This window comes from Miniopterus natalensis, chromosome 4, assembly GCF_054644295.1.
Source record: "Miniopterus natalensis isolate mMinNat1 chromosome 4, mMinNat1.hap1, whole genome shotgun sequence".
In the NCBI taxonomy this organism is placed as follows: Eukaryota; Metazoa; Chordata; class Mammalia; order Chiroptera; family Miniopteridae; genus Miniopterus; species Miniopterus natalensis.
The window spans coordinates 86,718,880-86,746,546 of NC_142084.1; the positions used below are offsets into that span (position 1 = coordinate 86,718,880).

Genomic DNA, 27,667 nt, shown 5'->3' on the forward strand with positions numbered 1-27,667 from the left:
CCACTGTCTGGTTGCTTTCATGCTGCAATAGCAGGGTTGAGTAATTGTGACAGGGACCGTCTACTCTGCAAAGCCTAAAGCCTTTACAAAGCTTGCTCGCCCCAGGTATAGTCTTTGACAAATGACTCTTCCTTTAGACCCTGGAGGATGGTTAATAAAGAAACTTGATGCAGCCAAGGATGTACAGGCCCCTTTCCTTCATGGTGACAGTGATCTCTTCTCCTTTTACAGCCATCCAGCTAAACCCCAGCTACGTCAGGGCCCTGCTGAGGAGAGCAGAGTTGTACGAGAGCACTGACAAGCTTGACGAAGCCCTGGAAGACTATAAATCCATTCTAGAAAAAGACCCATCAGTACACCAAGCAAGAAAAGCTTGTATGGTAAACCTCAGTCTTCTTTTCCTTATGTTGCTACTCAGTGAATCTTAAATCATCCTCGGGACACAACTGCATTCCATTTCTGTACTTTTGAGGAGGTTATCACAATATATAGAACTTGGAAGTGGTGGCCACCAACCCACTGTGACCATGTATCATTTACGCTCCATGTATCATTACACTCTATGTTGTCTGTAAACCTTTCATCTCTAGGGTTGACAATTTTATTTCATCATTGGACTAGGAAAATCTAGCCCATGGTACTTGTACAGGTCAGACCAAAGTGAGTCTTATCTCCAACACTGTAGTCCTTTTGCCTCTAAATATTTATATGTCAGTTGTACATTAGCTAAATGTTACTGCATTCCCCCTTTGATTGTCCGTAGTGCACAGAGCAATGTATGTTCTAAAGACGTTCTACTGAACTGGATGTGCATATGTTATTTCCCCCAAATAATGGATGTTCCAATCAGCTAGAGAAACCCTGGCTTTAGCTAAACAGCTTTCTTCACTGCCAGACTCTTCAGAGCCATTCGGGTGGAGAGGTCTGTCCTGAGCCCCAGTGTGCAGCAGACGGGAGGTGAAGAACTGCAGACGTGTTGTTTAAGCCAGCTTTTTGTTTGTTTTTTAATTGAGGCCACTTACCAGCATTTAAAAATGGGAAGATTTGACTAGATAAAAATCAGACCTCTTAAAAGTGAATGGGAGGATGTGGGTATATTGGGGATTCTTCTTGAACTGCATCTGCTGCAGTCCCAGTTCACAGCCAGCCACACACTCCCTCCTGCCTTCCACCGATTCTTTCACTTGCTTATGTTTCCGCTCCGCACTGCTCTGCAGGATTTCCTACTTACCTCTTGGAATGAGTATTTCACCCAGCAAACCTGAGAACTGTTGACAGCCTGGTTTGGATAATTAAAATGCATAAGCAATTTGAAACCGGTTTTAATCGTTTATTTGAATTTTAACGTACCTCTGAATGGTGGTAAGATTAACTAAATTCAACATGAAGAAAGGAAATACTTAAAACCTTGGCCAAGCCCGGCTGGGCGTGGCTCAGTGGTTGAGCATCAACCTAGGATCCAGGAGATCGAGGTTCAGTTCCCAGTCAGGGCACATGCCCAGGTTGCGGGCTCCATCCCCAGTCCGGTGTGCATGAGGCAACCGAACAATGACTCTCTCATCATTGATGTTTCTGTCTCCCTCTCCCTTCCTCTCTCTGAAATCAATAAAGATATATTTAAAAACAAACAAACAAAAAAACAGAAAACCCTGGCCAGATTCTTGGTAGCCTTTATCCTGGTCATATCGGTTTTAAGCCTTCTGTGAAAGGAAGCCTTTTATACTAATTATTATATGCATAAAGAATTTATTTTCTTTTGAATTATTATAACTGAGTTATTACTGGAATCCCAGAGTAATTGGGACCAATTACAGACCTCAAGGCGGCCATAGGAAACCCTGATCTAGATCAGTGATTCTCTACTGGTTCTCAGGGACATTTGACGGCATCTGGAGACACTGTGATGACTGGGAGGGGACTATTGACATCTAGGTGGGTAGAGGCCAGGATGCTCTCAGCATCCTACAGTGCACAAGTCAGCCCCCACAACAAAGAATTGCCTAGTCTAAAATGCCAGTAGTGTCAGGGTTGAAAAACACTGAGCTAGGTGATCCTTTAGGAACATCCAGTATCGATCTTACCCTTTCTCAATAAATTAGATTCTATAAAGAAAGGACTTCAAGGTAAAAAATATGAATGAGCAAAAAATTTAAAAATATAAGGATCACCCATAATCCCACCGCCTAAGTACACACAGCACTTTAAACTTCTGGTAGGTATCCTTTCAAACAGTTTTTTGTGTATATATTTATTCAAATTTTTATTGGGGTCTTCCTTGGGCCACTGTTGCCAAGAACTGGGCACAGAGCAGTGAACCAAGCAAAACTATTCATGTAGCTCAACCACAAAGACTCGTTTCCTTCTTTAAAGTCACACATCTGTACTTAACCTTATCTCACTTTCACATTAGTTTTACTGTTTCTCAAATTCAAACTAACTCAGGGATTTCTTACTAACCCATTTCTCCTCCTCTCCCCTCAGAGATTACCCAAGCAAATCGAAGAACGAAATGAAAGACTGAAGGAAGAAATGTTAGGTAAGTTTGCTTCCCTTACTTTCCTTGACCATAAATAGTGGGGGTGGGGACAACAGTATTTTTACTCACTCAGGGAAACACAGCAGTTAGAGATGGCTTCTGGGCCCTTCGTTTGTTGTGGGCAGCAGTTCCGTGGGGCTAGTGAGCTCTTTAGCTTTTTTGACTCCAGAAGGAGCACTGTGGTTTACAGAGGATGTCAGCTTTTTAAAAACCAAACTACCATTTATTTTTCTTGGAAAATTTCCCTGCCTTCAAGAATGCAAACACAGTTCAGTTCCCAACCTGGGATACCACCAAACTGTATTTCAGATCCCTAGTGTCGCGAAAACAGTTGAGTTTCTTCACTGGGTAAACAGCTTAAGGCTTTACTTCATGAGGGTGCAGTCACTGCCAGCTAGTACAGGGGCAGAACCAAGGGAATTCCTTTTTCTAAAATGCATTGTGTCTCTTTGAGAAAATGGGAGAGGGCAGGAATTAATTAGGAATAAATACCGAGGGAGGAAAGGCTGTGGGTGGAGGGTAGGGTAAATGGGTTCTTCTGATCCGTGTTTTCGTTGCTTCTTTTGTTAGCCAGACCATTTTATAGTTGGAATGAGAGAATTGCTCTCATAAACAGTCTGCTTGACTAAGGAGAGGGACGGCTCCTGGCCAGAGACCTGCCCAGCGTATTCTGCTTATAACGTACCTGATCCTTCCCCACTCAAGATCGAGTATAGGATCTTCATTATGAATAGTTTCTACATGTCATGTGAACTACATTTAATATATTGCAATCACATGGGCCTAAAGGAAAAGTCATTTACAGTAAATTGAGCCTGGCCATTTATGACCTATAGGCATCAGGATCCAGAGAAGGAGAACACATTTTGCCATGGTTCACTCTAGTAGCAGAGTTGATTGAGAAGAAACCATTAGCCTAGACGATGCACAGCCCTCTGACCCTGCTGGCTGGACTCAGACTCCAAGGAGAGCTGCTTTAGACTCTGGCAATTTCTAGAGCCTCCCCCAGTTTTCCCCAAAAAGATTCTCCATAATTTACACATTTAATTACACTTTACACCATGTTTGAGCAGAAAAAATTATTTTGGAGGTTCTCTTTCATCAAAAAAGAGCATCTTCTCTCCTAACAATAATGCTTTATCTTAGTGGGGGGGGGGAACGTATTTGCATTTAGCTGAGCTGGAGTTCATGCTGAGAGAGATGACTTTAGGGATGACCGTAGCAGACATGGAATGACACTTAGGCATTGGTCTTTGGGCATTGTCTCTGTTTTTGAGCCAGTATGAAGCCATAAAGGGATGGGTGCAAATTGAACCCTACTGTGTCATCAGCTGCAGCTGGAATCAAAACTTCCATGTGTCCCTGTCACTGTAAATTCTAAGCTGGAGTTTCCTGTCTCCATGGCTTTGGGTTTTACTTATATTGTTCCATTCATGTGAAATATGCAAATTGAACTCATTCCTTCGGTTGCTTCCATAATGGAAGCTTTCATCGGACTTAAACAATTTAAGTTGCTTGGTAAGTAAGATGTTGATTGGTTGGTACATTTGAATAGCCAGAGTCTGTTTTCTTAATGGATATAAGGATCATGAATAAAGTATTGCTTCTGGGTGTTACCTGCCATAGGAGAGCCTGGAGGGGAGAGATTGCCCTGTGCGTGGACTCTCAGCCCAAGAGCTTCTGGTATTATTCCCCTCATTACGGATGACATGGCTGTGGTTCATGTGCCGGGAGATCCTTGGAGAGTAGTCTCTTTGAGCACAAAATATGTCACTTCCTTAGAAGTAGAGCAAGCTTTTTGCAGTGGACTTGGCACGATTTTTAGTGCTAGTTTCTGTGGGATTGGTAGCTTCTGCTGGAGGACTGGCAATTAAAGATTTTTAAAACCGCTCGGTGTTGTCATTGGTATTTACGAAGTTCTGTAATTATTTAACAAAATGAGCTTTTATTCAGGTTTTCTTTTTTTTCTGTAACTTGACTTCCTTTGGATAGAAAGAAGACCTATATACTCCCCTCCTTGGGAAGACAGTCCTGATTGAAATTTGGAATGGGTAGAACATAATTGCCCTCCCTTCCTAGCCTATCATGTATAAATATCATCAGAACAGGAGTGGAGACCAGGGTGGCCATCAGTTCCAGTGCCACAGCCCTTGCTGAGCACAGGACGATCATTGGCTTCAGGTTTGAGGAAAGCAGCCTGCAACTGGAGTGTTTGCTTTTGTCCTTTCATCTGGGAGTATTAGCCTCCTGGCCATGAAAGCTAAGGAACGGGAGGTCTGATTGGACCTAAGGGGTGTGGACGATGGCGTGATGAGTGGGAACAGGTATCCTGAACAGAGCTCCCCAAATACTCAGCTTGTTTTGGCAACTGGTGTAAAAATAATAGATCCTCTTTGGTTTTTAAAAGAATTGTATCTGAAACCACAGTTAGAAAACTAGAAGTATTTTATTTGTATAAATTGAAATGTATGTCATTTATAATCAGAATATTCAATCAGGCAAGTGTAACAAATATTTGAAATCAAGGATTTCGATGGCAGGCACAGCCTTATGAGTATCTATGTATCTAATTTATTTCCTTGTTTCTATTTCACAATATTAATTTTTGCTCACATAGATAGGTAAATAGTAAAAAAATTTTTCAAAGGAAAACCAGTGAGACATTTTCAGAATCTCCGAAGCTCCTGCTCAACTGTAGGATTCCAAGGACAAATGCTTAGTGTATCACCCTGCCCTCGGGAGCATCTCGGAAGTGTGGCTGTTGAGATTGGTCAGGGAGAAGAGTGCCTTCCCGGGGTGAGGGTCCATCCACCAGCGGGGGTGAGGTGAGCCGTTCATCTGGGCAGCTCTGCTGGGAGGCCAGACGATACTAACGTAGGTCTCTGAACAAGTCTTGATTACAAATAGGAAAGACTGTGGGCCCAGCCAGTGTGGCTTAGTTGGTAGACCATCGTCACATGCACCAAGAGGTCACCTGTTATATTCCCAGTTGAGGCAAATGCCCAGGGTTGTGGGCTTGATCAGTGCCCAGTAGGAGGCATGCAGGAGGCAGATCGATGTTTCTCTCCCTCTCCCTTCCTCTCTCTAAAATCAATAAAACCTTTTTTTTTTTTAAGTTCTAGGCATTTAAAAAAAATCTGCAGGATAAAGACTTTTGCCATCATTTGCAAATTGTTTTATCCTATATCTGGGCCCAGCCATGAAATCTCAAACAAGTAGAATTACTAAGAATCTATGTATGTTTGTGGTTCTTCCTTGATTTCCTGTCATCTTAGTGTGTTGAAGAAAGCCATCTGCTTTCTCCAGAAAGTAATGGGCTACCTTTCACATCTAAGAAGGACACTCCTCCCAGGCAGCCGTATCCCTCTAATCACCAGAAATGGGTGTCTTCAATTAGTTTTTAATACCAGGCTTCTGATCAACATTCCACTGGCCAGCTGCAAAAGCAAGTTATCTTTTGAAGCTGGTTCTCAAAATACAGTGCCGACCAGCCTCACTTGACAACTTGTCCAAAATGCCTATTTTCCAGCCCAGCACCCTGCGTTTTAACCCCTGTGGGTATTTATGGTGCACACTCGAGTTGATCTGCTGTTGGGAGGTGTGATTGATGACTGAAGGACAGTGTAGAGGCCACTAGGGACAGGAATCAAAGGCTGAGTAGGGCATGGCCACCGCAGCGAGGCGGGGAGGGTGGCAGTCAGCAGCTGCGCGGAGAGCTCCCCGCTGGGCAGAAGCAGGCCTGTCACTGAGTGTTATGTTTCCCTCCTTGTGCTCTAGCTGCCGCAGAGAAAAAATAGGAGACATTTCTGAATGTGTGCTCTCTGACTCACTAGACTTGGACTCAGCTCTGGCCAGCTGCTCCTTGCTAGGTTTCAGTTCTTGTGTTTATTTGGACAGGATGCCACTGGAGAAATCCAGTGAGCCTACTGTAAGTCGTCACAATTTACTGAGTGGGTAGGGACACCACCCAGGTCCTGGGGTGAGGTATGACCTAATAGATGGACAGATTGTGTTCCAGCCATTCCGTGAGCTGCTGTTCTTCCCACCCTAACCAAGAGCTGCCAGGTGCCCGTCCTGGCCGAGAGCCTAGAGCCATGACATGAAACTCATTTGTTCCCCCAAAGGAACCAGAGACACAGGCTAGGACACTGCCCTAGTAATCCTTCCTTTCACTGGCCTCTGCTGCTCCCCTGCCCGGCCGCTCGGGCACAGCCGTGGGCCTGTTGGTCATCATGTACCATGACCACCTTCCACCTCATATTCCTGGTCTCCTGATTTCTGAAGTCACTCGGATGTTCACTCCTGGCCCCTAGCATCCTACGGTGCGCACCCTTATAAACTGAATTGAGAAGATCACCTTGTGTAATGCCACATTCAAGAGGTAGATGTGGAATTAGAAGTCACTTGTCGTTGCGAGGATTCAGCATGTTCCCCTGGGGTTTTCCTGTGTGTTATATGCTCCCCTGGTCTGCGTGCAGTAGAGGTTCCTAGAATCAGCTTCCTTACCAAGCAGGCATCACAAGAAAGACAGAATTGTTAGTCTCCTAAAACTGCTGAAGCCGAATGTGTGGGTAGGAGATCCAGAGTCTTGTTTTCACATTTCTCTTCATGCCACCCTGCCCAACAGTATAGACTGTGTCCGTGCGGGGCTGGTGCTCCGGCCGCACGGGCACCTCAGCCCATCCTGCTGCCGTCCGTCAGTGGGAAACAGCAGTTTCAGTTTCCAGTGCCCTGCTTTTTGTTTGATCTAATTGCTGTGCTCCTTCGGCTTCTCTCCGGAGAATCCCTCTCCTTTGGCAGTCCTTTCAACATTGATTGTGACTTTAGCTGAGGGTTGTTGTGTATGGCCTTTATTATGTTGAGGTACTTTTCATTCTGTACCCATTTTATTGTTTTAATTGTAAATGGGTGTTGTATCTTGTCAAATGCTTTTCTGCATTTGTTGATACGATCATATGATTATCTTTTATTTTGTTAATGTCGGTATCAAACCCTAGTGATCTTAAGAGGTGAAAACAAAGGGCATTCCTGGCTCTCCTCGGGGTAAACTGATCACTGCATGGTCAGAGAGAAATTATGCAAAGTGAGATGATTGAGTTATCATAATCTGGTGTTGCTTGGAGGCACCAAAATTAATGTTCATCAGAACTGGATCCAGTGACAAGCATTGATCTCTGGTTGTAAACATGCCTGTCTTGAGCCCAAGTTTTGGACTCTTCACTGCCATGGGATCTCATGTAATACATGAGACTTGGACACTTTCAGGCTGAGTGACGGTGCCAGATTTCCTACAGGTGGTAATATGGAAACCTAATTGGTTACGGCTCGGATGGTGAGATGGGGGTAGAATTTGGCTGCCAGTGGAACGTGTGGCAGATAGGCCAGTTTGGCAAGGAACGTGTGGCAGGTAGGCCAGTTTGGCAAATGATCCTGTCTTAGGCACAAGGAAGCTGCTTTAGTCTGAGTGTCCAACCTGACTTGAAACAGCAGCAGGAAGATTCATGAGTGTGATTGTGCAGCTGTGTTTAGGAGCATGATCTTTACTGAAGGTGCTCCTCTGCCATCATCGTAAACAGCAAAATGTGAACTTTTCAGACACTAAAAACTTGGTCCTCCAGAAAGCTTTGTGCTGTTCCCTTATGTTCCCCAGACCCCACCCTGATTTCCAGGCTGCTTTACCCAACACCGTAGACGTTCAGATGTTTGGTCAGTGACTAAATGGCCTCTTTCCAGTGTTACACTGCCTTTCTGTCCGACCCACCTGCAGGCTCTCCTATTCTGGTTCATTCTTCACTTTGTTGCGGCATTAACAAGCTCAGTTCTCAAACCATCAATGGCCTTCCCTGTGGCATAAGGACCATAGACGCTGGGCTGGGCTTGTGAGAACCTAAACCTGATGCCATGCACCCTCCCATCTACCTTTCCATCCCCTGGACACACTGCTCACTCTTGCCTGCCTGCAGTGAACCCTCCACCCAGGTGGTGGCCCTCAGAGGCTCCTCCAAGTGGAGCTGCCCTCCTGGGACTCCCGAGATGCAAACTCCGTGTCAGGAGAGCCACGGATTATGCCAGCAGTGACATTTTATTTGGCTTCTTTAAATGTTCATTTCCTCCCTGTCCTCCCCTCAACCCCAAGACAGACTGCCAGAGTTCTGGGTGACACTTTCCTGAGGATGCCCTGTCCTTTCTCTGCTTGTTGTGGCTCCTACCTCTGCATCAGCCTACCCAAGGCCATGCTCTGCTGTCCCCTGTATGTGGGATGTCGTTTGCACCAGTGACGTTCCTTAAACAGCAGCACTGAGAATGTGTGTTGTAGGTTTAAGTTTGGGAAGCCTGCCTGGAGGGTGGTCGCCCTGCATTCCTGGAGCTTTTTCAGAATATGGTGAGCTTCAGCAGGATGAATCTTAGACTGAGACCATAAGTTCTTTCCATGAGTTATTAACAGGCCTAGACATTTGAAGGCCACGCATCTTTAAATTTTTTACCTGGGCTTTACTTCAAGGTGGGAGACCTCAGAGGGACAAAGCTGCTAACGGGTAAGGTAGGAGGACCCTGTACCTCTGGTGGTTGGGGGTTTCTTTCCCTTTTACCCCCATTCTCATCTCCATTGGAAGCAGAAGACCTACAAGAAAAATTAGAACAGTTTAGAAAGGGTTGAAACTTGACTCATCCTCGCCAGCATTTTCCCACACTTCTGGTCTGATACTCCATCCCTTTGCCCCATAAACCCCTACAAATCTCTCAAATGTCCTAGAAACTCCAACTTTTGACAAATTCTCTATATAACTTTCTTGTATGTAGAATCAGCATAAAAACCCTTGGTTACAGCACATGTCTCAGTTATGTCTTTAGGACAGGAATTCAACAGTGGTTCCTAAAGCCTGAAACTTGGAGAGACGAGACTGGACTGTTGTGGTTGATGGGCCTGTGCAAATGAACGTGATCTCCCGTTTTCCACAAAGTGATGAGTTCTGTGTGGAAGTTGAGGCTGTATGTAGAAAAGCAGGCTCTTGAGTTTGAATCCAGGTTCAGTAGAAACTGCTAAGTGAAGTTAGATTCAGCAAGTGGCTGTTGCTCACCCAGGGAGAACAGACTTGGAGGGACCTCTTTCCTCAGGGCTTGGCAAGGTGCCTTCATTCCCTGGGAGCAGCATGGGATTCGGCCACCACTCATCCCCGAGCCTGTGTCCTTTGGTGGGCCTGGCCAGTTTGGACAGAAGCTTTGCTCTCCCAGGAGCCAGCACAGGCTCCTGGGTGGGTGGCACCAAAGTGGCTGCACTCCTGAGGGGAGGTGGGGACTGAGGTTTCATCGTCTTAAAAGCAGGAGTTTCTGTAACTACCAAGAGATACTCTTCATATTTTCTAATCTGATAGTAAGGCGTGCTCAGCTGGGGATCTTCTTGCTTCTGTTTATTCCTCTATTTATTTGAGTTTTTGCTTTTACATTGCAGGTAAATTAAAAGATCTTGGGAACTTGGTTCTCCGACCTTTCGGACTCTCCACAGAAAATTTCCAGATCAAACAGGATTCCTCTACTGGCTCCTACTCCATCAATTTTGTTCAAAATCCAAATAACAACAGATAACAAAGATAACGGTAGCTTTTAAAGCTGGCTAGTAAATTGTGTGCTGCTTGCTGTTAGCAAGGGGAAAGGCCCTGCCAGTGTTTAAGTTCTAAAAGCATCTTATCTCAAAGACAGGCTAATCCACTAGAGCCCGATGCTCCCTTACCTAGTGTTTCATGATCCGGGTGAAATGCACTTCCTGATGTAATGAGCCTGATTTGATTTCCATTTTAAGGTGGTGTCTGTGCAGCTGTTGTCCCTGGTTCTGTCCTTTGTTTTGTCCAGGAGGAAGCCTGTTAAGGCTGACCTCCCTGAGACATACAAACATAAAGCCCAGACACCAGCTCTCCTGGACCGAGCAAACCTGCCGGTTGGAGACTGCCCAAACATGACTGATGGGGGTCCCGCCTGCTGTCCCCTCTCCCGATCACACACTGCCCAGGCTGCCGGGCATGGGCTTCTGATTTCCTCTGTGGTAATAAACGCTTTCTGTGATGGTCTGAGCTGGGTTGTGAATTTTATCCCCGTAACAACAGCTGAAGCAGAAGCCTTTTCTGGCTCTGGGAGCAGTGTTGGTTTCAAGCAATGTTACTGTTACTGGATTTCACAAATATGCCCAGAGTCTTAGTTACCATCTTGAAGAGTGGACCATTCTGCCAGGTACTAGAATTCAGAAACGGCCTCCCCAGGTTTGTGCAGATACTTATAAAATCATTTTTGTTTTGACCAAGCCCTCATCTTAATTCCAACTAAAATTGCTTGATTCGGAAGTGGTGGTGTGTGAATCCCAGAACAAAACCGTGTTCTTTTAGACTACACGAACCCAGAGGTTTCAAAGGTAGGTGTGTTTTCTTTTGTTTTCTCATGTGTGTTTTTTGGTACTCATTAGCCGATGCTGGTGAAAAGCTTTCAGTTGTTCTGGTTTGAGTGTCAAAGGCAAGATGTGCATTTCATCTCAAAAATGAAGTACATGTGTAATTCTGTGACATGCAGTGGTCCTACTCCGCAGGGTGAGGATTGCGGTGGTTCTTGGATCTGTTCCTCAGAGCCCCTTAGACTTGCTCTATAGATGGTGGAATGGTGCGCTGTATTGACTCTGGTTTGCTTATCTCCCAGATTGAGGTGAAATTCTTCATAGAATTTACTAGGGGAGGGGGGGAAATACAGCTAATTTTGGTTTGCTCTCTTTATGGTAAATCTGGCATCTAATTTTCCCAGAAAGGTGTGTGAGATCCCGCGTGTGTTCAGAAATGTGAGCGGTGTGGTGTAGCGTCAGCCGTGCTTCCCGTGTGGCCTGTTGGGCTGGAGGGGTTCTCATCAGACCTGTTGATCTCAGGACCCTGTCCCATTCAAAAACATTTAAAGAGCTTTTTGGCTTATGTGGATTCAATCTGTTTATATTTACCACATTAGAAATTAAAACTGAGAAATTTCTTAAATATTTAATTCTTTAAATTAAACACATTTCATGTTAATATAAAATTTTTAGAAAAATCTTCTAAAACAAAAGTACATTTTAATAAGAGTGACCTCATTCTACATATTTGCCAATTTCTTTCATGTGAGGCTTGATAGAAGAGTCTCACTGGCATCTGTACTGTTTGTTACAATATCACATCACATAGTCTGGGAAATTCTGCATACTTGTGACAGAATGACAGTGAAAAAGGCAAATAATCCTTAATATTACTATGAAAATATTCAGAAACAGATTATATTTTGAGAACCGCTTCATCAGATTTGACTTGAGCTCAGTGGCTGAGAGAGATTCCTGAAGGACTAGCTGAACACCAAGGAACAGGAAATAGACTTGTTTGCCTAGAAACAGCCCTCAAGATGCTACCATCCTGGGGGGACAGGAGTTGCTTCTTAGGCCTCTCCCCTCCTCCCTCCTGAAATCTTATAGGATGCCAAACGGGGCCCACATTAAATGCCTCTGGTGAGTGGGCCAGTTAATTGCACTGTGACATTGTATGTATTCTTATTTCAACAATATCGCAGTGGATGAAAGTAATTTTGGATCTCCATTTAGAATATTTTTGAAGACTCAAAGAAATGTTATTTGTTTCTTAATACTATGATCTATTCCCTACCTGCCTCCATGAGTAGACCAGAGCTCCCAGAAGGTAAGGGCAATGTTTGTATTTCAAAATAGCACCAGCACCTGTTCTACTAGAAACTTAGTAAATTAGTATGAAAAGACATTCCTCAAGTAGTCTCAGTGTGAACAACCATCTCTATCCAGGTGTTCAGATTCTATGCTCTTGGTTTAGTATCTGTTTTAAAATGCCCCCTTTGCTACTAACCATTATCTGTTATCTCAAGATAAGTAGTGACTAGTCAATCTTCCTCAAAAATTTAAGATCCAGCAAGTGATTCAAATGTCAGCTTAGGTTTCTGTGGTTCCGGTTAACTTTCTGCACTGGTGTTTTTGTATGGATAGGTGTGCAGTCTGGCCACTTTGGAGGGCTCAGCTAGGATTTCTGAATAGTGAATTCAGTAATCGCAGCTTAAAAAGACAAGAGCCCCTTAAAGCCAAGGGAGCCCCTCCTGTGTAGCCATGTAGAATGTCCTCAGATACTGAGCATTACACCTGGCTTGTAAGCATGTATTCTGTTTTTAAAATTTTCATTTTTGCACCTTGGATATTTGCAAGGATTTGTCTTGAGACTTTCAAAAATCCCCAGCTTGTCTGGTTTCAGCTTCCCCACTTTCTCCCAGGTCACATTTCCACTGAATCTTGTGTCCTTTGTATGTCAGCAGTCTCTTAACCACCTTTCCAATATTCCCATGAGCAGCTTTTCCATCCACTGGAAAAGCCTCTGCACAAGGCTTACCCGGGAAGCTGGGAGTATTCCTATAACACATTCACATCCAGCTGGTGGTTTCTGTGTAGATAGATGCACTGTAGGGTTAGTCCATTGTCTTCACACCATGGCCCAGAGCTATGGTTAAATTCTATTCCTGAAATCCAACCTCTTTTTCTAAGAGCTGACTTTCTGCAAGTTTCCTTCCATCACAAGCACTGCAGCTGGGTTTCTTCCATCCTCTTGCTCCATCTCCCCTCCCCCAAATATCCTATGGCTTTACAAGTTATTGTGCTTACAGGAATAAAGAATATTACACCAGGTGATGTGGAGGCTGGGGAGTGGCCAAACCCACCAGCTAATGACCTGAACATCGCAGTCCTGGGCCCACACCTGCACGTCAGTAAAATGACAAGACCTTCAGAGTTGCACAAGTGTCAGAGGCACAAATGTTTAATTCATAAATGGCAAGCGTATTTCTGAAAATATTCTGTGTAGCTGAAGGTAGGGTACCACCCCAGGACCTGTTGCTAGGCCTGGCGATTATTTCTGGTGGTCCTTGGGTCTCTGACCTGACTTCTAGACCATTGCTGAGATACAGTTCACACAGCGCTCAAGCTAGAATCCAGACTGATTCAGAAGAGCAAGCACAGGGACTTTTTGGATGCACTTTACTATTTGAAGACTCCTGGGATGGGGAGCAGGCAGGTATTAAATGTAAACCTGACTGAAGATGTATGTGCAGGGGTTGTCTGATCCCCAGAGCTTAGCCGACCTACAAATCTTATCTTTTACAAACTGGTTTAGAAAAACTTGTAATGTCGAGGGGAAGGCTGGAAAATTGAAACAGCCGTGCAAGTTAATTGGTTGCTTATATCTTCTTGAGAAAGATCTTTAAAGGGAAGAGTCCAATAATCCTCCAAGACCTAGTGCAAATTTGAGATGCTAACAGAAAATCAGTGATTTGAGGGCCTGTCCCTTTCCCTCAGTTATCTTAAGCTTGCCCTTGAAGGGGAAAGCCTAGAGCTGCAGCAGTCTCAAGGATGCAGCCTGTGTACCTGCAGCTGAGGTGGCTGCCAGCCCAGCTGCTGCTCCTGTTGCCTTTTGTGATCACTTCCCTTTCACCTCCCTACCTCACCGCTCCCGTACTTCTCTAATACGGGAAGTATATATGGTGTATATGGTGTACCTGGCACACATCAGCCACCTTAGAAAAATCTTCACGGAGCAGTTTCAGTGACATGTCCCTTTCAGCCTGCCCTCTGCCCCAAGACAGTTACAGATCCTTTTAAAAAGTAAATACACATTCTACCAGAGGTGGCTGGAAAACCTGTTCCTTCAGGGAACTGCACAATTAAGAGCTGTACAGGAGGGAAGTGATCATTTCTAGTCACTTCCTGTGTTGTAGGAGAGCTGCCCTGAGCCTACACTAGACTGAGAATGAGAAATGAATTACTTACTACCAGCCAGCCCAGGTGTGGTTAAAATAACCAGAGCATGGGGTGGGGAACGTCTGGCCCATGGGCCGTATAGGGACCGCAAAAACACTTGGTCTGGCCCTCCCATGGCAACCACAAGCGGGACTCAAAATTCCATAAATCTAGGAGCTTTTCTCATAGCCATTTTCCAGGTTGATAATTTTGTATGGCCTGCGAATGTTAAAAATATCCAGATGTCCTTTGGCAGAAAAAAGGTTCCCCACCCCTGCCACAGAGCATCAGAACTGCTTACAACCCCTAAAGGGGCAAACGAAACTAGTTATAAAATTACTTTATGAAAACTAGTGAGATCACCCTCATTATTTCAAAGGAAAAAAAAATTTCAGTCTTGCCTGGCCGGGCATGGCTTAGCAGTTGAGCATTGACCTAGGATTCAGGAGACCATGGTTAGATTCACAGTTAGATTCTTGGTCAGGGCGCATGCCCAAGTTGCAGGCTCGATCCCCAGTTGGGGGCATGCAGGAGGCAGCCGATCAATGACTCTCTCACCATTGATGTTTCTCTCACCCCCCCTTCCTCCCTCTGAAATCAATAAAGATTTTTTTTTTCTTAATTTCCACCTTCTTAGCTGTAAGTTGGTAATTGCTGACGTTAGGGGTGGGTACATAGGATTTGTTATACTGCTATAACTCTATAAATGTCTAAAATATTCTACAACAAAAATATTCAGTTATCTTCTAATTTTCCAATCCTCTGACATCCACCAGCTAGTAATAGGCTCCATCATACAGGAATGGAGTTCTGTCAGCCAGAACTAGAAATAGAACGCCCTACCTTCTTTTTCCTTTCGCTGGAGGGGAAACTGGAAGCTCACATTTCCCCCGTAGCTAAAGCAGGGCTTGTTGCCCCACTGCCAAGGAAGCCCACAGCTAACAATTTGTGGCCTCAGTCGTAGCTACTAGTTTCTGGCTTGCTTAAAAAATATGCCTACCCCGATGGGAACTCCTATGGGGCTGCTAAAGAGTATGCTGTTTGCAGCTCTGCCTCATGAAGTCAACTGGAAGGAAAGGCCTGATAACTTCCTGTGGCTGTGGAACACTTGGATTGGATTAGATTCTGCCATTGGCGGAGTTGGCATCAGAGTCTGGAATTACAGCCTCAGCTTCTGCTGCAAAAGCTTTTCCAGCCCATCATCTTCTACCGATGTTAAAGCAGCTGTGTTTAAACATGTGAGGGATTGCCCTCATTGTGTTCTGGAAGGTGGTTCTGTCTTACTGAAACTCTGGCTGTGCTCTTCTGGGGCCTTGACACATCAGGTCCCCCTCCACTTCTTCACGATGCTGATCCAGTACACCTTCCTTAGGGCACAGGTTTCTACCTTAGACTCAGGATCCACGGGAGTTAGGGGCTAGGCTTAGAATTCAGAAGCAAAAAAGATTATAGGATATTTCAAGGAAAATCCCCTTGTCTCCCATGTTCTGGGCCTTGACTAAGTAGGAACTGAAGAGCTTGTTGAGTGAGACGACTATTTTCCACACCACACTGTGGCCAGTGCATGGTTCTTCTGTCAGGAAGATCGTGGATAAAACTACGATTAGAGCCCGTGCCTCTACCTTGGACTAGTGCAGTAGTTGAATATCAGTGTCCCTCCTTTACATCAGAAGCTTCTACTCACGGCCTCACAAGGCAGTGATGAAAGGGCTAACTCCAGAAGTACTCTTAACTCTTAAGGACACTGTCCTAGCCAATGTGTTTGGCCAGCTCTTCTTCTGGCACAGTATTCCTGGAGTTGTATCTTCTTTTCATCCCAGGTTCATTACCTTCTTGATTTCTAAGCAAAGGAGTTGTTAGGCCATGAAATTTCATTGTGAATAATTAGAGATTTGGCAAGACAGTCATCACTAGAGAAAAGTAGGCTTAAAAACCAATATGCTCTATTCAGAGCACTGAGGGGGGCACATTACTTGAAAGAGGAATAAGCTACCAGGTATAAAAGCAGTAAAACAGCTGCTAGCTACGGTGCATATTTGCATTGACATACCCACCATGCCCAAAGGGAGATGCTGGTACAGTCCACGCGTGATTCCAGGGCATGAATCTGAACTTACATTTTCTTATCTGAAGATAGCACCAAAAAGATCCTAAGTGTATCCACGGGTTTCATCACCCATTTCCTGCCCCCCGGGGGGGGGGGGGGGATATCTCCTGTAGGCCTTCCAGATACTGAGCTCATGGCTTGTTTACCTTCCCTGGTAGCTCCCTTATCATTAGTAGGAAACTTGAGGAAGAAACGCTATTACCAGAGCAAGGTTCCAGTGGCCTCCTTTCTATACTCCTTTAGATAAGCTGAAATGGGAGCATGTTTGCAAGTAAAGACTCCATGTATACTCTGGAAAAAAATATACTGACCTAAGTTTTTGGGTCAGTGTTGAAAAACCTCAACAGTTTGGTAAGTTTTAAGAGGCTAATTTTTTCCTGACAACTGAGTGTTTCTGGTCAAACACTTGACCTCACTTTTGCATTGGATGTGCTGGGCTTTTAAAGAAGCAGCCAATTATCCATAAGGGCAGGACTCCTTAAACAAACAAAAAACCCACCAGTAGATGTTTGTTTAATCACATCCAACTCTGAAGGGTATGTTATTAGTTTCCAGCAGAAAACAAGTGTTTGTGCACAGGGTCCTAATGATTTGCATTCCTCCAGCCCTAGACATAAAGAAGTCCCATAAAAATCTCCCAGTGACTCAGAACCTATAGGTCTCCTCAGGAAGCTGTGCTACTTAAAACAGCTCCCTAAAGGACAACCAGTGGTTGAATTTTAATAGTTAAAATAATAACCTTTAAAACCTAACTCCTGAAAAGCAAATAGTTTTTTAAATAACTAAATTTTTAAAAATATCAAGACTTTATTGGATAAATGTTACACAACATTCTTTTAACATTTATGTCTCAGCATACTTCAGATGAGAAACAATTTTTGTCATTCAAGTCTACAAGATGAAATAGGCTTCTGAAGATATGAAATACAGACAAAGGTAGCATGAAGCAAAGCTTAAATATTAAGCAACTAAAGCAATGAAAGTGAAACAGCAACATGGTATGTCTAGATTTTAAATACCACCAAGTTTCATTTTTTAAAAAACGAAAATCTGGTTTATAACAGAACACCTTTAAGAATTTGTCATGAGGAAAAAATAGATACTTAAAACCTGATCTCAATTCTTTTGCCGTTATATTACTCCTTGGTCATTTCCATCACTCTTGCATAAGTAATGCTAAAGCTTAAAGTTCTTGATTATATAGCCCATGTGGCTTGGGAGTTGTCTGGTTCTTAAAGGGAACCTGAAAGGTACTGCTGGTGGTAATACAGCTGAAGGACAGGATGGACAGACTTGGGTGCCACTGAGACAGGTAATCTTTAGACTCCCTGCTGGCACCGTTCCTGAGCTGACTTTTTCAGATTTCATCACATGTGTAATGACTTCATGATAAATACTTTTCCAAAAAGATAATTTTAGAATGCAGGCAAACCTTTTACTTTCAGTGTAATTAGGATTTGCATTAAACTCACAGAAACAAAACTGCCTACCTTTTCTTCTTGAGTTATAAAGCAAATCCTTAGTCAGGTATATTAAATGTTCTAAAACTTGCACCCAGAACCTTTTGTTAATCCTGAGTACGGAGTTAAGTAATCCCAAACCTACACAGTAAGATTATGAAATAAAGTTTGAACACTTAAGCCAAATGCTCAGTTATCTGTTATGTAGCTTCAAATGAACTTTTTTGGCATTTTCCTTCCCTTTTTTGTATTAAGTAATCAATAAGGATTATCTTTCTAGTTTAAAAAATAAATCAGTATTGCCACTAAAAAACTTCAGTTTTTTTATTAAAAGTACGGCATCATCAAATATAAAATGCCTTAAAAATGTAGTACTAACAGGTCAATCTGGTTTTCTCATTGTCTTCTCCACTCATTAAAAAAGAAAAATCAAGGTTTCTTTTTATAATACGTATTTTCCAAAGATAAAAACATTACGAGCATTAATAACAATTCATGCTCTATTCATGAAAAGCTTGACACCACCTTTTTGGGCCTGTTCCTGCTGCTTGTTCCCCAGGGGCAAGTCCCACCTGTAAGAATTTCTTGCACTTAGACGGAAGCAGGGGCTCTCTGTGGAGAGAGGGCCACATCAGAATTCAGATTTGTCACCTTTTCAGATCTAGATATAATCAGTACAGATAGGAAGAGTAAAAAGCCTTTCCAGCTCAGTAGATTTAAGACCTAGCTCTCAGAGTATACATTTTCACTCCAAGATCAATACTAGCCGCTCTATGCTGACTCAGAATTTAAAAGAATGTAGTTATGAAAATGTGCACAAAATGTTAAATACTGGTGGCAAATAAATATATCTTAATATGTCCTAACAAGCAAACATATATTCAAGGTAATACAGCCCTGCTTTATCAAGGAAAGAAAAGGTCATAATTTCAGGGTGGGGGTACCTTGCCATCCTTTTAGCACGATGTTAAATCTTTCCTGTCGTTTCCACTGGCACCCTGAAGGGAACATTGGTCTCAGCATATGTGACCATTGCAGTTTCATAGGCGAGTCATTTTAGAAATACCTTTGCTCATACTGAACTGAGTAACATAAACCTTGGAGAAAGCACAAAGTTTTAGTACGAAAGATAATGCAACATTTCTGCCATCATCCCATGCCGTTCAGGCCTGTCCAAACTGTACTGATAAGAGCTTCACAATCAAAGGAAGTTACTGTCAGTGATTCTTCGTGTGCGTATTTCACATCACTTTTCTCGTCTCATGCATTATTTATTGCGATAGTTTATATTTTAGAAAATATTCCCCTAATACCTTTTCTTCAGTTTAATATAGCATAATCTGCAGGTGCCCCTTTAGAGACTGTTGGTTTTAACTGCTGCCTGAACATTTACTTCTTAGTGCAGCTTTAAAAATCTGAGTCTCCAATTTCATTCAATCCTGGTGCTCTGGTGTTCTCTGTGTCATTGTGGTACAGGTCCACGAAACCAGCAGCCTGCTAATGTCTTTGTGCTGAAATATAGTAAAGAGAAGGAAGAAAATGCAGTTAAGCACAAGTAATTATATGAGAAAAGGAGAGGGTCCTTTGTTTAAATTAAGCTCTATATACATTGTGGGATCACACCTGACTTTTTCTTTTAAATCAGTTAAACTTGACCTTTTTTTTTTTTTTTTTTTTTTTGAGGAAACAACTTACTGAAACTAAGCCAGCAGAAGCATTCATGTTCTTTCTGAAAGTGTATCTGGACAAATTCCAACACAAATAAAATGGTTGTCATCTTCACACAATCTGCACTTGAAAATTTTTAAAGAAAGGAAATTTTAGCTTTGTTCTTTACACTGCCATTTCACAGGTTACAATACTAAGCTTTGTGAGTCGGCTGCTGTGGGCTGCTGTGAAGCACCAGCAGCCTGCGTTTAGCACAGGCTACCTGTGACATGTAACAGGCTTCAGAAGCAAGTTCATGTATAAAACCTGGCTATATAAAAATCAGCTGCAGATCACACTGTCCACACATGTGCAAAGAGCAAAAAAGATGAGGGTAGGGGGTGCCTCCCCAGAGGTAAACACAGCACATCAGAGGCATCAAGAGCACCATTTTGTCCTGGAAGACAACTTACACACACTGGTTAGACCAGTCTCCCTTAAGTCAGCAAGCATCAGCAGAGGCATTTGCAGCAGACCTCCTACAAAAACCAGGACTCTAAGCAGAAAATTCAGAAAGGACAAGGCTTGCCCGGCGGGTGTGGCTCAGTGGTTTAGCATCAACCTATGATCCAGGAGATTGCAGTTCGATTCCCGGTCAGGGCACGTGGCCTGGGTTGTGGGCTTGATCCCCAGTGGGGCATGTACAGGAGGCAGCCGATCAATGACTCATCATTGATGTTTCAACTCTCCTTCTCTCTGAAATCAGTAGGTACATTTTTAAAAAATAAAAAGGACTAGGCTTATGAAAATTACTGCCAAAGAGCATGACCAGAATGCCTAACATCCCAACCTCCCTTTAATACCAAGAAGTGGAAAGAACCCCATTGAAATCCTCCACAATCCCTGGGAACCCAAGTATCAGTAAGAGTTTTGATTTCCAGGAGGTGATCCGTGGAGAGAACAATGAGTTTTTTTGGTCAAATGTATTTTTAAACCAAAGATATGGTACTTTCAGTGGAATAACAAATACAGAATGCAAAAAGGAAAAACAAAAAAATCATCCCCATCCGTCCCAATATTTCACTTCCCTTCATAGTAGGCATCTTTCCCATTCTTTACTAGAACTCTGTTAATTTCCACTTGTTGCCATGCCACGTTCACTTACTGGGTCAAGGCCTAGAAATAAACGTCACGGTATTCTATCGCGCCTCTTCTCCAGCAATGAAAAATTACTTCTAGCCGTAAACACAGCACACATCCCAGTGGAAGGCTGAGTATAGTCCTTGCCTCTGGAGAACCAGAATGATTAACACTTAAAGTTTCACATTCAGCTAAGGAAAGTATTTATTTTTGAAAACTAGGATATTATAGTAATATAATACTAATAAATTTAGACTTGGAACTTGTTAGTAAATATCCTCATTTTATAAATTTAAGGAGAAAAATAGTAACTAGCCAAACCCATGTACATTTCCATTCCGTCTATTTATGACAGTCCTACTTGGCTTCAACCTGACTGAGGCCTGTACAACTTGGCAGGAAAGCCAAGGATTGAAGCAGGTCTTACTATTCATATGAGAGGTGTAGAAAACTAAAGAAACTATTCCCTCAAGAGATCACTGCAAGGGTAGTGCCACCCCTGTACAGGTAAGATTCCAAAATATCCCAGCCTCAACCTCTGATCCTCTGATCCAAAATGTGCCATTCTGACCCAGCTTGCAAATTACAGCTTACATGAAATGATGCAGCTCAATTACAGCTCTTCACTAGCTGCAAACGCCAGAGGGTTGAATAGCCTTAATTCAGGGAAGCAAAAAAAGATCACAAATTCAAATGCAGCACCAGAGACTCCCTAAACCTTCCCTTCTATATAAGAGCCCAAAGTAAACCTTTCAGGCATTATCTAAGCAGGTTTTCAAAAACATGCTGAAATAGATTACAGCTACATTTCCAAACACTTGCCACCCTCTTTGTTTTGTACATGACAATGGTTTTGAGGTTAATTCACTAAGAATATGTATGAACATACGTATTTTTCCATATACATTAAGAAGAAGTGACTAAGAAGTTAAAGTAATGAATATAAAAGTGACAAAGATAGATTGAGATAGTGAAAAGGTAAAGAAATCCACTACTTGACCATCCAGGGAGGCTCAATTGCTATTTGAGATAATTCTATAATCTGACACCCAACTTCTCTACCACCAAAGGAAAAATTCCTCTCAATTCATGGAAGCTCGAAGGAGGCTGGCTCTCCTTTTTTAGCACAGCAGGTAATATCAAATGAAAAGTTATTTTCACTCATTAAAATGATCACCTACATGAGGAATACGCAGCTACCAATGAAAACTAAGGAAAAAGAACTAATGAATTCTTTTACATCTAGCCTCATCTACTTTGGAAATGATCAAGTGATGACATGGTGCCCTCTTCACTTTGTGGCAGGGCTGAACACAGACAGACCTGCCCGTCTCACTGTTAACTTCAATGCTCCCAGTCTGAATCCACAGTGGTCTGTCAGACACTGTAAGGGAGCAGCAGGATTCGTCACTGTCTGATGTAATAGCTGCCATTTGTTGAGACCTATGGTAGAAAAAACCAAGTTAACAAAAGTAGAGAAGTCATTCGAGTTCTTTTTAATCCACTTAAAAAAATTTTAATAAGACCAAAATTCAGTTGAATTTTCATATTATTCTATATAACTTGCAGGCTTCACAAAACGGGAAGCTTTGGTTCTTTCTAAACTAAGGAAGACTTGAAGTGTGTACACACCAGCCTTGGCCAGGAGAGGGCACTCTCCAGCTCAAGTCAATTCAGCAAACTGCCTTCAGGCACAACCAAGATGCTGCCCTCCAGTGCTAACTCACAAAGCATTTGATGTTCCTGACAAAAACATTTACTAACCTAACCTAATGCTAACTATAGCCTAGTATTGGTATAGTCCTGATCTTAGTATTCAACAAGGGCTGAAGTCACCATCTATCGCATTACAACAGTAACGAGACAGTTTTGCAGGATGACCAAAACGTGCCTGAATCCCTCCTCTAATGCCAATGACCACCTGTGCACACTATTCAGGACCTGAATTCCCCAGTTAATATCTGCTTGAAACAAGTTTGACAAGATAAGTTTTCTCACTTAGGCACGTTCAGAACAGAGACTTCAAATACTAAGCATAATTCGAATGAAAAATGGCTACTTCAAGCCTTATTTTATAACATATCTGCTAGTCTGCTTTATTCCCTACTTTAAGTATAAACAAATAGTTCATCTATCATATCACTATCATTAACTCTGGCGTCACTGAGTTGGATAATGTTAAATGCTAAGTTAAGTCAGAAGCAATAACATATAATCAAACTTTTAAAAAGGCTTTTCTGACATTGAAAAGGACTAGTTTTATACACCTGATCTATACACACAATTTTGAATTTTAACCAAGAAGAATTTCCTTAACTGAGGCTTAACAATGAGGTTATTTATCCTTTTGATCACAGGAAAACTTAATATGCTACTATAACCCAACAGCAATCACACCAAGAAGGAATCTGAATGCACAAGAGAATTTATCTTTTGAACCTCTCCCTCCACAAGTAAACCTGTTAGGTTTCAACAGTCATTCTGAAGAACCACCTTTTCGATTCTAGGCAAGAGGCGTCAAGAAGCTGTATCCAAGAAGGACCACCTTTCCCTGTGCATTACTCTCCTCCAGTTCCATCCTCACCCCACCCCCGCCCCGGTCCAGAGACTGGTTCATGCGTCTTTCATGCTGATGTTGAATACAAAGTTTCTCCTCCCTCAGTGCTTTTGGGGTCTCAAGGTTCTTTAGAAATTGATCACACCTGAAAGATCCATCAGGAAAAGTCAGGGAGCCCTGACGATGATACAGTAACTGGAGGGACATCCTCATGAAAGCGGTTCCACTGGAATTATTTTGTCCATTAAGACAAAGCTTACGTGCAACTATGGCAACTATTCCTGGGAGGCAGCAAAGATATAAAAGAACAACTCAGAACAGGGTAAGTAAACACTCGGTCTCCCTTTTAGAGTACAAGAAAGAAGTAGAGGAAGTACGCTCTTAGAAGAAAGCCCAGAATGAAAAACTAAAGAATTAAGATTATATACATGTACCTATCATCTTGCTGAACACTCAACATAAATTTTTTCTTAATACAACGTAGTATGCTGCAACATGAGCAAGCAGGAAAAGCATCAACAATACATTCTGGCTTCTAGCTTTAGTACTCTTTTTCTAACCAGTTATTTCCCCAGGGTTTTAGACAAACTGCTGCGCAGAGTTCTTCCCAGCATGCCAAGAGTCACACCTAGATGTGCTACTCCCAGCCAGGTCCCCTGCTTAAAGCTAAACTGTGGAGGAAAATCACAGGTTTGTAATCAACAGCATCGCAGAAATGAGCCATGAATAAAAACTACCCTCTTGAAAATGTGGCCACAACGCACACAGATCAAGGCTTGGAATGTGAAGTATTTCCCTCCTAGAAAGGGGAAACCATCTCCTACTCAATCACACCAATAGCAATAAAAAATGAAAGGAAATGTTCAAATTAATGTCCACGTTTCACCATTCAGCAGGATATCATTAAAACACTAACACACCAGGGTCCCAGAGGAACACAGCATCTGTACAGATCAGCTAGTTAACACTACCAAGAGCTGACGGGTAGCTCTGTGGCTCCAATACCTTTGGAAAGCTCTCAGGGGGACCTCTAATCCACTGAGCTCCACCAGCAGAGACACTCCTCACACTTCTCTGAAACGTGGTGGGACATGCCAGGCTCCTGAAATGGTGACTGGTCGTTAGTACATCAGTGTCTGAACAAGAATCACTGTTCATCATTGACAAGACTCATTTCTGCTGTCAGGCGCTGTGTCTGGCGTAAGGGAGAGTAGATATCTGCTAGTAACAGACTCCTGGGATTTAAGCAATATGTGAATGAATGGGGCAACCGGTGAAATGTTAATGCACTTCTCCCTTCACCATAATCCCATGACCTCCAACCCAGCTGCCCTCCACACACATGCTGGAAATAATTCATACCTACTTATTTATGGAGGATGATGTTATTAGTGTAATTTATATGTTGCTGTAACTTTTTTTTCATTTATACTGAGTATGTTACAAAAGGATATCAAAAGCTACCTGAATGGAATTTCTATGCCATGCACAGTAAGTGGTGGTTGTAGTAATGATAGCAAGTATTTACATAGGACAGGTCTTCTGCCAGAACTTTATTGCTTTAATAAGGAACTACCTTATGAGGAAGTACTATTATTTTCCCTATTTCAAAGATGATGACTGAGTAACCTGCCTAAGTTCACACAGCTTGTGACAGACCCAAGTTGGCCTTTGAATCTAGGAAACCTGGCTCAAGAGCCTGTACTTTCAACTATGTGTCTGAAAAGTGGATGAGGCTGACTTTGCTCAATAAAACCCTGATATCAAGCACAATGGGTGCCAAAATGTTAATGAACACTCCAACTCACCTGTATAACTGTCAAGTCATCTGCTCATAAGTCTCCATTTCTATTGTTTACACCCAACAGGATGACCCCACATTTCTACAACATGTTTTCCCCAAGCAAGCAACAAATTCTGCTTTACCAAGAGGGGGTTGAAGGGGTGGGGTGTGAAAATGTTCCTTCTGGGCTTTTCCAACAGCTTTTAAGTGAATCTGTGTGTTGGAGAGAACTAAAGGATACAGGATTACAAAATTATCTTAAATATTTTTAAAGCCCTTGCTAAAACTTGATATGCATTATAATTACAAATTTTTTAGTTTGTGTGAAAAGGAAAAAAGTGTGAAAGGAAAACAGCCTAACACTTTAGCTATGGAATATCTGGTTTTCCTTCTAAACACTGACTATAGGATAGAAGAAAATTTTAAGTTTTAAATCATGACTTCTGGTTAAGACTCAGATTTCTAAGGCAATAAAAGGAGGTCAACTGTCTCATTCTTATGATACAAGGAAAAGTGAATACTTAATTCATGTTTAAACCAAGTTTTAAGACCAGGTATTTTTTAACTGGCCTGTTTCCAACATCAGTTTTAAGAAATTGTTTTACAAACAAGTGTCCAACAGAAGGCCCATAAGTTAGCGTATACCACAAACATCTTACTCAGTTGGAAAATGAGAATTTGACTCACAAATTCAGTACTTTGATAAATCCTAATCATTTGAGTCTACAGTTTCTTCTTTTGCGTTACACCTCCCCGCAACAAATCTTTAATTTGTGCCAGAACATAGAAATCTATAAGAAAAATTTGAGTCCGGCCATTATTTTTTTTCAGAGACTAATTAGATGCATTAAAATTTTATTCAATTCATCTGAAGATGGACTTAAAGACAATATAAAAACTCATATGTCCTACCAAAGTGTAATACACAAGATCTTGTACGTTAATAGTTCTTAAGTGTCAGGCATGTTTGTTTTCCATTAGTTGCACTGACATAAAAAATGGGAAGGACAGCCTGGCTGGGCGTGGCTCAGCGGTTGAGCATTGACCTACGATCCAGATCGTGGTTTGATTCCTGGTCAGGGCACATGCCCCGGTTGCCGGGCTCGATCCCCAGTCGGGCATGCAGGAAGCAGCCGATCAGTGACTCTCTCATCATTGATGTTTCTCTCTCTCTCTCCCTCTCCCTTCCTCTCTCTGAAATCAATATATATATATATTCTTAAATATGGAAAGGACATAAATTTGAAAATAGGGCAAAGTGTGATGTTATGTAAATAAGTTTTGGAAACTAATTTTATAACAAATAATTTAAATGGTTTCCATATTTATAAATTTGATCAAAACAATTGATTTTGTCACTGAGAGGAGATGGTTTTAACCTAAAAACCTACTTTTAAGAATATGTAATAGGCCCGGCCGGGTGTGGCTCAGTGGTTGAGCGTCGACCTAGGATCCAGGCGATCTGGGTTCGATTCCCAGTCAGGGCACATGCCCAGGTTGTGGGCTCGATCAATGACTCTCTCATCATTGATGTTTCTACCTCTCTCTCTCCCCCTCTCCTTTCCTCTGTCTGAAATCAATAAAGATATATTTAAAATATATATATATATGTAATAGGTAAATGCAGTTACACTAATTCACCTAAAAATTTTACTAAGAGGCAGTTCCAGTTCCTAAAAGTGGAAGCACCACTAAGCCCTGTACGGAGCTACAGGCTGATTAGGAAGAATCCTGGCAGCCACCCTGCAGTGGCATGTTAGTCAGTGTCTGACCAAGAAAAACATTCCTGTTAATTTCCAAAAACCTAGAACGACATCTCAAATTTTAAAAATTTCTATCAAACACCAAATTAAAGATGGATGGTAGTGATGGCTGCACAATGTGAGTGTGCTTAATGCCATAGAACTGTACACTTAAGTAACGGTTAAAACAGTAAATTTGATGTTAGGTATATTTAACAGTATAAAATATCAAAAAAATCCACAAGTAGTGTTCTATTAAGAAAATTTCCACCTAAAATCGAAAGGGGAAAAAAAAATCCTTGAGTCTATAAATGTTAAGTTGCTTACTTGAGGAAAGATTTTTTTTCTTTAAAAGTTGAACTGTTTCTCGTCTGATCTTAGTGTCAACTATCCATGATAAAGACACCAGGACATCCGGGAAAACTGACATCGACCATCTAAATCATCGACTTTAAACTTCCTATTCTTTTATTCAAAATAGTATAACATTAATTGCTAAAGCTTTCATTTTTAATTCTATTCACTTTGTTGAAGAAATACAGTAAGTATACACAAACTATACATATAGAATATGAAGAGCCTATTAACTAAGTCAGAACTAGGCAAAAGTAATTAATGCAGCTTAGCTGTTTTTCTCCTGGCAATAGACATGGCACCAGCCTCTTGTTCCACTTCTGAATTCCCTGCATCAGGCATTTCAATAGCAACCATCTTAATAAAATCAATCCCAAGGCCAACCCTAAATTTTCCCCATTTCAAAAAAGGGTCTTCATTATCCCTGCAAATTCCCTATTGGAGGCCATCACCGGCCCAAAGTGAAACAACATCCTCAATCAAAACATTACCAACTTTTCTGGACACTTGCCAGTCTCTTCTCTGCTACGAATACTTAACA

General features: G+C 42.2%; 2 protein-coding genes across 4 annotated transcripts in view; one reads left to right on the forward strand and one right to left on the reverse strand.

Moving 5' to 3' along the window:
- The window catches only part of TTC1 (tetratricopeptide repeat domain 1), a 41,948-nt gene extending 22,368 nt beyond the window's left edge, over window positions 1-19,580 (forward strand). Inside the window, exons 6-8 of the mRNA XM_016213998.2 lie at window positions 232-380; window positions 2,482-2,536; window positions 9,987-19,580. Coding sequence (XP_016069484.2) covers window positions 232-380; window positions 2,482-2,536; window positions 9,987-10,120 — 338 coding nt within the window. The 3' untranslated portion in view covers window positions 10,121-19,580. The remainder of the gene's footprint in view (window positions 1-231; window positions 381-2,481; window positions 2,537-9,986) is intronic.
- PWWP2A (PWWP domain containing 2A) overlaps window positions 17,231-27,667 on the reverse strand; it is a 33,953-nt gene continuing 23,516 nt past the window's right edge. Inside the window, exons 3-5 of one of the 3 annotated variants that reach the window (XM_087816958.1) lie at window positions 22,014-22,133; window positions 19,599-19,691; window positions 17,231-19,414 (exon numbers count right to left, since the gene is read on the reverse strand). In XM_087816958.1, the coding sequence (XP_087673084.1) occupies window positions 19,401-19,414; window positions 19,599-19,691; window positions 22,014-22,133 (227 nt within the window). In that variant the 3' untranslated portion in view covers window positions 17,231-19,400. The remainder of the gene's footprint in view (window positions 19,415-19,598; window positions 19,692-22,013; window positions 22,134-27,667) is intronic. The other 2 variants (XM_016213999.2, XM_087816959.1) reach the window with 2 other exon arrangements.